The 10,789-nt window shown below is 34.7% G+C and overlaps 1 protein-coding gene across 1 annotated transcript in view; it reads left to right on the forward strand.

Moving 5' to 3' along the window:
- si:ch211-202h22.7 (lipopolysaccharide-induced tumor necrosis factor-alpha factor homolog) overlaps nt 1–7,360 on the forward strand; it is a 95,576-nt gene extending 88,216 nt beyond the window's left edge. Inside the window, exon 6 of the mRNA XM_051901406.1 lies at nt 7,082–7,360. Coding sequence (XP_051757366.1) covers nt 7,082–7,187 — 106 coding nt within the window. The 3' untranslated portion in view covers nt 7,188–7,360. The remainder of the gene's footprint in view (nt 1–7,081) is intronic.
- The last annotated feature ends 3,429 nt before the right edge of the window (nt 7,361–10,789 follow it).

The following is a 10,789-nucleotide window of genomic DNA, read 5'->3' on the forward strand; positions in this document are numbered from 1 at the left end:
GATAGTTAAGCAATTAATTAAGTGATAAATGAACATTAATAATGAACACCTGCTGTTAACAAGCAGAAGAAAAGAAAAAGACAAGAACTTCAACTGACTTCAGTCACAGCCTTAGATTAAATCAACTGAAAAAAAGACACTAAATCTCTCAAAATCTGATTAAAAGATCTGATTCACTTATTACTAACCAGATTTACTTTATTTCTGTCACATGCCTACAGAAGTTCTTACTGAGAATTAACAGAGGTTTAGATGTTGGGGTTGGTATTGGTCAAAGTATTATGCCACCATCATGGTGGTCAGGGTTTGTTTTGGTTGGGCTCTTGAACCTCTTATATTTTTTAAATAGTTTGTGTTTGAGCTATTGCATTTTACGGCAATGACTTGTACATTGCCAAATCAAAAGCCTAAAAGAGCAGAGCAGCTTGAGCTTTCTGTTTGAAAGCCATTTCAAATTAATATCACAAAGAGATCAAGAGCCCAACTTAAGCAAACACTGATCTATATGATGGTGGTGGTGTTGTTGTTGTTTTTTTCTGTCCAATATGAAAACATCTAAATATCTGTTAATTTTCAATAAGTACTTCTGTAGATGTTTGAAAAAAAGTCAGTCTGGTTAGTAATAGGTGAAGCTGGTAATGCTGTTTGTGGAGTTATTTTAATCAGATCCTCAGAGATTTAACGATTCTTATCTTCAGTTGATTTCATCTAAGGCTGTGACTGAAGTCAGTTGTAGTTCTTGTGTTTCTATTTTCTTCAGTGATTTTGCTTGTTAACAGCAGGTGTTCATCACTAATGCTTAAACATCACTTAATTAATTGTGTAATAATCTCATTAACTTTAACACTGCTTCAGAGTTATTTTAACATTATTTAGAGAAGGACCATATGTACTCTGAGCAGAGTTGATTTAACTGTGTATAGTGGTGTAGTGGTTGATTTAACTGTGCATAATGGTGACCAAACATTTTCAATCAAACATCAACATCTAAACCTCTGTTAATTCTCAAAAAGAACTTCTGCTGAGATCTTGAGAGATTTATTGTGTTCTTTTTTAAGAGCAATATTAAGAACACATTTAGCAATGCTAAATGTGTGTGGTTGATTCAGATGCTTGCATGTCTGACTCTGAGTTAAGCCTGGGCGATAAAACGGCATCGATATTTATCGACGGTACATCTTATTCGATAGCGATAGAAAAAATGTTCGATATAACTCTTGATATAGTTTCACTTAAATGCATTAAAATGTAAACAGACATGATGTTTGGATCACAAACAGACGTGCTACAAGTGACAAGCAAACAAGTTGCTGTGGAGTTCAGTAGCGCAATCGCCATGAGATCAGAACACACAAACACATGAAAACGAGTGCTGTACCTGCCGGTGACGAGGAGATTGTGAATAAAAAAGGACTTATAAGCTCGTGAGTGTGGCAGTTTCGTGGTTTCCTTATGTCTTACAGTTGATCTACTTCAAAGTTCGTCTTGAAAGAACAGTTGTCGTGTAGGTATTGTAATGACCTGGCATTCAACACCAGCAGCCAGTTGCATTATGGGTATTTGTTTGTTTTGAGTTGACTTATGCATTATTTAAGCAAAATGGTTGGGTTTTTGCTTTAGCAAAGTAATGTGTGTTTATGTTAGTTTGGGTGGGTTTGGTTCATTTACCGCCTGGGAATATAAAAAGTGTGGCTCTCACCGTCATGGAGAGAGATGTGTACAGGAGGGACTTGCCGATCTGGCCTTGTGCGATAGGACTAACTGCAGAACCATATGTCCTGACAGCCTGAGGGCGGAAGAGGGCGGTGCAAATTTGTCTTTGTAGGCATTGCTCCATTTGGAGCTTTTTAAAGTTTAAAACCATGTTAATGTAAAATATTTTATTAAAATGATCTAACTGAAATGATAGATACACTCAAAAAAAATAACTCTTTGAATGAACATAAAAAAATCATGGAAAGGATTTCCACATTATTAAGTTGCTTTATTTCAGCATTATGCAATTCTGTTATTCCAATTTAATGTACTTACATTGGGACAACTTAATTTATTAAGGTTGATTCAACTTATTTACTATGGTTGGGCACAGCTTAATTTAATAGTGTCAGCCCAACTAATTTGCAAAGTTTTGGAAAATAAATAAAAAGCAATAAATAAATTGTTTTCATATACATTGATTTTTACAATTAATTCTTCTTGTTTAATTTTGCGATTTATATAACTTTTGTGATGTTCTGTGTTAGAAATCTAGATGTGATACTGGGTTCATCCTAAATTGCCTTAACCAAAAACATTGTAAAGCCTAAATTGATCATAAGTCCATTGGTGGCAATGGTTTTACAATCAACATAGGCTTACAATGCTTTTGAGAAATGCAACCCAGAGCACTACCACAGCAAGTTGTTAGCAAGTTTGTTAGCAGGTCCTCAACCCAAGCACAAGTGCAACAATTCACCACAATGGTAACCCTAAAACTATTAATTAACAGACACTTTTAAATACCAACATAATAGAACAGTAAACATTAAAAACATTACATTTTCATTTTAATTTTGCAACTTATAAAGCATTAAAATATATGTTTAAATTATGTTAAAACTAGTGTAGGAAATAGCAAATGTAAATTATATTATTGAATTTGAATTATCATTTTGCTCCAAACATTGCATATATAGTATGGAAAATGTAAATTTAAATACAGAATTGCATTGGCATTTTGCATATTACATTTCAAATTGAAATTTGCTACACATGTGCTTCCATAGAAACAAGAGTATTTATGGGCGTGTCATTTAATCATACATCCAAACAGATTTTTTTTAAAAATAATTAATTATAAATATATTTAATATTTTAAAAAAGACTGCAGCAATTAAAATTTTGTCAGAACCTCTAGTAAATTATGTTATTTCGTTTAGTTGTCATTCAGAATTGTGATCTCGGTTTGAAAGAAACAAACAAAAAAGTTTCTCAATTTATCCAGAATTGTGCAGCTCTAAGTTTCTTTAACACTTATTTATTTAAACTTCATATAAAATATAAGAAAGATTTGTTTACATTTTATTTAGCTTTGTTTTAAAAAATTATTTGTTGTTTGCTTTAATTAAAACATTTTCAATAATTATCAATATCGATCAATATGACATATTGTTCTGTCCAACTATGTTGTTTGCCTTAAGATATAAATATGCAAGCATAATTTGGGGCCAAGCACCTATTGTATTCATTAGTGTTCTTCTTCTTCTGTCTAGAATTCTATTGGCAGCCCATAGAACCATAAAAAGTTGTGAAATTTGGGACAAAGATAGAGGACAGTTTGAACATTACACACAGCAAATTTGGAGTCTCTACCTCAGTCCTTCTAGTGCCACCAACTGTGCAGATTTGCACCCTATGATGTCTGTTTTCCTAAGGCCAATGGGTGGCGGTGAGCCCGGGTGCGAGGGCCCTTTCATCGCTGCTTGCAGCTTTAATTCTGTATGTTTTCTCTTTCAGCTCCAATGGTTTACAACCAACAGCCCACTGCTCCTCCACCTGACCAGGGTGAGCAGAAAAGATTTAGATTCATGAGACTAAAGTCCCCGATATACTTCAAACGAAATTCTTTTTTGTTCTTTGTTTAGGGGTCAAAAAAAGTTCGAAATAGGTGAGCAGCGATATACTGTAATCAACATCTGACGCCGCCCACACCGCTGAGAGTGACGGTTAGATGAATATGTAAATATGCGCTGTGCATTTCTTCTCAGTAACAAAATAAACATTTTTATAGAAAGCATAAGAAAAGTGTCTGATCATAACAAAATTAGCAAATTAGCACTGTTGTCACGTCATGTTTATTTCAGAGGTGTAAAGTCCAGGGGTCAGAAAGTAAAAGTCCTGTCATATGTTTATTCCACCCACTGAAGCAGTGTTAAAGTTAATGAGATAATTAAGTGATTAACTGAGTGATGATTGACCATTATTGAAGATACCTGATGTTAACCTGATGTCTGACCCCTGGACTTTCCACCTCTGGTTTATTTATATAGCACTTTATTCAATAAATTGCTTAAAAGCAAGCAGCTTTACAGTAACAAGCTTAAAAAACAGTGTCAGTGCCTCATTTCATCAGAAGCACAACTTCATTTTGCACTATAAAGCGGCTATCCAGTGTGTTCATGATTTCACCCGCGAAGATCTTACCTCAACGAATTCAACACGCGAAATAAGAACGAGAAAAGTTCCACACAAATGAAGGCAGAGCCTCAGCGCACACCTCCTATTACGTTATCGTCAAAGACCAATGGTAGATGTTTTGCAGCTGGAGCGAACTTTTCCTGAAAGTTCGCTTTGGCAAGCCATTTCAAACTTCCAAAAAGAACACAAAACGAACTTCGATTTGGCCTTGTTTTGTTCGAAATGACGTCACATCAGTTAGTTATTCATTTTCGTTTGAAGTATATCAGGGCCTTAATACAATCAAACACTATAAGGTTTCAGAATGCACATGCTGCGCCTGTATAGAATACTATACTGGACATTTATGATCATATTATATGTATTTTCATCAAAATTACTTCTTTTTCTGCATATGTACCCCAGCAATAATTATTGCACCACATCTGACTGAAGTTCCTGGGCAGATAAAATGTCCTAACTGCAAGCAGCAGATTGTCACAGAGATGAAATTCATCAATGGAAAGAAGGTGTGGGTCATCTTTGGAAGTCTTTGCATTTTTGGGTAAGGAACCACATTCACCAATTCCTACATACACAGAAAAAAAGGGTTTTAAATTGTATCTTTAAGGGTACAACAGCTTGTCACTGGGGCAGTACCTTTAAAGGGACATTTTGTACCTTTTTTACTCCAAAAAGGTACTAATATTCAAGGTGTAAAGTCCAGGTTCAGAAAGTAAAAGTCCTCCTCAGTATTTTGTTCCAGTCACCTGGATTTGCTAATTAGCACCGTTTTTCAACCAGGAAATACACAGTAAAAACTCCAGTGTTAAATGAACTCTCCTGAGTGTATATATGAGACCATACTCAAGAGTGTTAAAGTGTTAAAATAAGAGTGTTAAACGAACACTGAAGCAGTGTTAAAGTTAATGAGATAATTAAGTGATTAATTGAGTGATGATTGACCATTATTGAAGATACCTGGTGTTAACAAGCAGAATCACCAAAGGAGAAAATCACAATTTTAAGTCACCATCATGAAGATCAGGGTTTGCTTTAGTTGGGCTCTTGACCCTTGATTTTTTTATATTAGATTTTATTTGAGCTGTTGTAACTGAGTTATAACAGTCAGACAAACAAAGAGAAAAGATGAACAGGTGTTGTTGGTTATGTTTTCACATAATCATTATTTGACCTGAATCATTGAACTCATTTAGAGCCCAATCTCTGAGTTAGATTTACATTATTGATTACAGCAGCACTGTGATTCTACAGCAGAAGATCAGCTTTTTCAATATAAAGGGATTCTTAAAAGTTGATTTCAGGGGAGCAAGAATTTTTCAAACGGTATCTTTTGGACAGAGCAGACATCATATTTGTCAGTGCTGATTAATGTTGGGCTTAATTGACTAAGGGGCCGTTCACATATCGCTTTTGTGCGTGCAAATTCGTTATTTCAAAATTAGGCACATAGCAAGCACACTCATAATAGAGATGACACGTATGCAGTGCGGCATGCTCATTTTTTCCAGGCGCGCATATGCCGCGGTGAGATGAAAACATCTCAACTTCTCAGAATGCCACAAGCACACCGCAGGTCATGTGACAAGAACCAAGCAATCAGCTTCGGAAAGCTCAGCCAAACAGCTGATCATAGCTGCACAGTGTGGGTTTTTACTTCTCATCTCCATAAATATATCTAGTAGTAAAGCTAATGCAAGGGCTTGAAATCAGTTAATCCTTTGCTGATACTTCCTCGTCATCGTGGAGAGTGCAGTTCATGGTTGCATGCGGCCGCGCTTTCCGCACATTTTAGGCGCGATATGTGAATGGCCCCATTCACCAAGCAGTACCGCTTCTTCCTCGCACCAGTTTGCTTTTCTTTTGGAATCCATGGTGGCTGATTATATCATAAAATCTAGGCTATATATAGGCAGGTCTGTTAACAGCCCACCGTTTAAAATTTGCAATTAAAACATGGTGGAAAACATGTTTGTCTTTTATTTCCAAAATGTATATCATTTTGTTTTCTCTTGAAATTTCTTTTTTGTCAAATGTGTGTTGAATGAAAACTCCTTTTTGGATTTATCTGATAATATTCTTAAATAAGGAAATAAATAAGGAAATCTATTCAGTGATTGGTCCATGCCTATGTCATCTTCCAAAATCCCGTTTGTGGCACGGCAAAGTGTCGTGAATCATCTCTAAGACTAACACTTAAGATTTAGTACTACACTTCACTTAAATTATGACTGAGATGCTTGATAACTAACTGTTAAGCGCAGCTTTGAGCCAAGAATTTTTTTTACTCTTTTTTACTCTGTCAATTCTTAGCAGTTTTCTTGTGAGTAATTCCCAGAGGCTTGATAAATATGGGCCCTGGTCTTCACCTCTGAAATAACAACAAAGTTGTGTAAATGTGTAATATTAACACGTTACAGGTGTTCTTGGCTGCTCAGATTGTGTTGATGCTGTGAACAAATACACAGGTTGTGTTAATTTTAAAACTACACATAATATGTGTAAAACAATTGAATTCTTCCAACACATTTTTATGAAATATTGACACAAAATGTGTAACCTAAAGTGTTACTCATAATATGTGTCATTTTTCTACACATTTGTTCTTAGAGTGTATGGAAAGTTTTATACATGAGGCCCCTGGACTTTACACCTCTAATATTCGGAGTAAAAAAGGTACAAAATTGTCCCTTTAAAGGTATTGGCCCAGCGACAAGCTGTTGTACCCCTAAAGGTACAATTTTAAACCCTGATTTTGAGAAAGGAATCACAAATTGTTTCATTTTTTGTGGATATTTAGTTGCTGATTGAATTGATGAACCACTAACCATGTAACCATGTAATATCACGAGAAAAGAAAACTAATTTTTCAACACACTCATTTTTTCTGTTGTTTTCTGTCCAGGATCTGGCCGTGTTGTTTGATTCCATTCTGTGTGAATTCCTGCAAGAACGTAGAGCATCACTGTCCAAACTGCAAAAGCCTCATCCATGTGTACAAACGCATGTAGCTTGTTCTGAAGCAGAGAAAATCTGAGTGACCAAAAGAAAAACTTTACTTCTCTTTCCTTCTTTATGCAGGTAGATAGATAGATAGATAGATAGATAGATAGATAGATAGATAGATAGATAGATAGATAGATAGATAGATAGATAGATAGAATCACACTTTTCTTATTGTAAAGTGTATAATGAACTCTGCAGGATATTGTAATTAAGCAAAATATATACTTACTACTTGTTGCCATTCATGCACAACATGTATGTTTATTTTTGTTTGTTTTTTATTTGATTAAAATGTTCTTAATTGAAATAAACTAAAATAAACAAGATTTTAGCACTTTGGTATACTTTGCGGTTTTTAAAGTGCTTTATAAATAAATGATTGATTGATTGATTGATTGAAGATTTGTTGTATCATATTATGTTTATCTGATAATATAGCATGGTTTTTCAGATCTAATCTAGATAATACCACACCACAAATGAGTCATTTGCTTTATTTTCAACTTATTGCAACTATGCGTAACTGGTCCTACTTGACTCGCTCCAAAACTAAACCACACATGCATAACACAATCCTTTGATTGGAAAAACTAGTTAACTACTCTGACATGAGGAAGTCATTGACGCACGCAGCTAAAACTTCCCCCTGGTTTCACAGACAAGGCTTAAGCTAGTCCTGGACTAAAATGCATGTTTGAGCTGAAAGCAACTTGCACTGACATATCTTAAAATGTGCGTTTATAAATGTTACTTAACAGCAGGTGTTCGTCATTAATGCTCGATCATCACTTAAACATTCACTTAATTATCTCACTGCAACTCAGCATCAATGTTGCTTTTACTCTTTGTAGTGTGGACACTAGAGGATGTTCCTGTGGGGTTGAAAGGGTTAAAGGTGCAACATAAAAACACACACCCAGAAAATGTATTTTAATAGTAACAAACTAAGTTAAAAAACAGTTGAATACTGGCAACACTGTTGCCAATAGTTTAGCGTAAAATTTAGTTTTGTGGGTCACCATTGTGCTGAAGAGTAGAGCCTGTGCTTAAGTTCAGGAGAAGATCTAAAGCTGTTGATGATATGCTGTTTGTTGCTTTGTTTAACAGATAGTGAGTGTGTAGTTGCTGTTTCAGTGATTAAGATGTTTTTAGTGAACTCTAATGAAATAACTTTACAATAATAATATGCTCACATTATTAGCATTATATAAATATTACTTTATAAATTTAAATGGCAGTCGGACAATTAAAGACGGTCCGTTTTTGCAAATAAAATGAGGTAAGTCAAGTTTTAATTTAGTGAATGGTTATCTTTACAGTAAATAACTGTACAATCAACAGTAAATTACTGGCAACAGTGTTGCCAGTATCTTACTGTAAAAAAGGCCTAGTAAGGTCTAACACACTGTTAGACCTTGCCAGGCTTTTTTACACTAAAATATTGTCAACACTGGTGCCAGTAATTTACTGTTGATTGTACAGTTATTTACTGTAATCTACAGTACGTTACTGTAAAGATACCATTCACTAAATTAAAACTGCACTAAATTTGCAAAACCGACTGCCTTAAATTGTCCCACTGCCATTTAAATTTACAAACTAATATTTATTATATGCTAACAATGTCAGCATATTATTACTATGAACTTATTTCATTTGAGTTCACTAAAAACATTTTAAATAAAGAGATTTCCACTGCATCAGCAACTACACAGTCACCATCTGTTAAATAAGACAGCATGCAGCATATCATCAATGTTTCTTGATCTTCTCTTTGATCTCCTCACAAAACTCAATTTTACAGTAAACTACTGGCAAATGTGTTGCCAGTATATAACTGGTATCAGTGTTGCCAGTATATAATTGTATAATCGTCAAACGAAACAATAAAACAACATCTGAAGCTCTGTTAATTCTCAGTAAGAGCTTCTGTAGACACCTGACAGAAATAAAGTTAATCTGGTTAGTAAAAAGTAAAGCTGGTAATATTATTTTTGTTGTTTAACCCTCCTCTGCTGAGATGTTGAGTGATTTAATGTCTTTTATCTTAAGTTGATTTCATCCAAGGCTGTGGCTGAAATCAGTTGTAGTTCTTGTGTTTCTGCTCGTCTTTTTTCTTTTCTTGTTGTTTCTTTTCCTTCAGTGATTCTGCTTGTTAACAGCAGGTGTTTATAACCAATTCTCAATCATCACTTAATTAATCACTTAATTAGCTCATTAACTTCAACACTGCTTCAGTGTTACTCTAACACTGTGGACTCATAAGTGTTCATTAAACACTGGGGATTTTGTTGTAGGGTTTAAAGGGTTAAAGGTAAGATGAAAAAACACGCATAGTGAAACACTTTTCTACAGTAATAAACTGTAAATTAATTCTACAGCAACAAACTGTAGAAAAACAGTAATTTACTGGCAACTCTGTTGAACAAATAAACAAACAACAATTTGGTTTAGTTGGGTCAGTATATTAAATGGGGTATACCTTATTTAGTAATTTAATGTTAATTGCATTTGAATTAAAAATAAAAATGACCCCAAAAATTCACACTGCTCCAAACAGGTGAAAACTGACCCAACTAAACCAAATTGTTTTCACACGAGAATGAACCTCATGGTTCTCGAACATCAAGCAAACATGCTTGAGCTTCTGTTTACCAGAACTGATGTGTGTTGATGAATGATTATATGTGAATAAAAACATAAATTAAATCTGTTCATCATATAAAGCAACTGAGTCTCTTCAGAAAATTTGGACTAAACCGCTCAATTCATATGGATTAGTTGTACGATTTCTTTATGTACTTTTTGAAGTGTCAAAGTGGTGCTTGCATAGCTGTCTATGGAGGGACAGAAAGCGCTCAGATTTGATCAAAAATATCTTAATTTGTGTTCCAAAGATGAACGAAGGTCTTACAGGTGTGGAACTACATGAGTGTGAGTAATTAATGACTGAAAATTTATTTTTGGGTGAACTAACCCTTTAAGTTGAATACAGCCTTGCAATGCACTTGCAAAGATGATCGTGTGGGGATAGATGACAATTAAAAAACAAAAATCAGACACTAGGACGCCATCTAGTGGCTAATAAATGAAACAGTAACAAATGAAAACAAAGTCCATTTCTGTGGGCTTATCTATTTTTATTTAAATATTCAGTTCTGGACCAAAGATAACTTTAAAGAAAGATTTTGTGTGACTACTATTCATAAATTGGTCTCCATTGGTGGATACAGCCTTGCAATGCAGGCAGAGAAAAGATGATCATGGGGATATAAGTAAAATTGAAAACCAATAAAATGTATTTTTTACCTTTACATTATCTTTATTCATCACAAATAACTGGCATGAGTGTGTTTGTACATGAGTGCAGAAGAGCACGCTGATTCAACAGTGTTCATTCAGCACCTCAGGGCTTCGTCCTCTTACTGTGATTCTGCATCACTCCATTTTCCACTGTGCAGGAGAATGACGGCACTAAAGCTTGACTTGGCCTGACATAAGAGTTTCGTTTGAGTTACTGAGACAGTACAAAACAATTGTTTTAGAAAAAAATATACACATACACTCTTAGGAAAAATGGTAGCACCAAATTAGGGTTCTTTCGCTT

This window comes from Ctenopharyngodon idella, chromosome 1, assembly GCF_019924925.1.
Source record: "Ctenopharyngodon idella isolate HZGC_01 chromosome 1, HZGC01, whole genome shotgun sequence".
In the NCBI taxonomy this organism is placed as follows: Eukaryota; Metazoa; Chordata; class Actinopteri; order Cypriniformes; family Xenocyprididae; genus Ctenopharyngodon; species Ctenopharyngodon idella.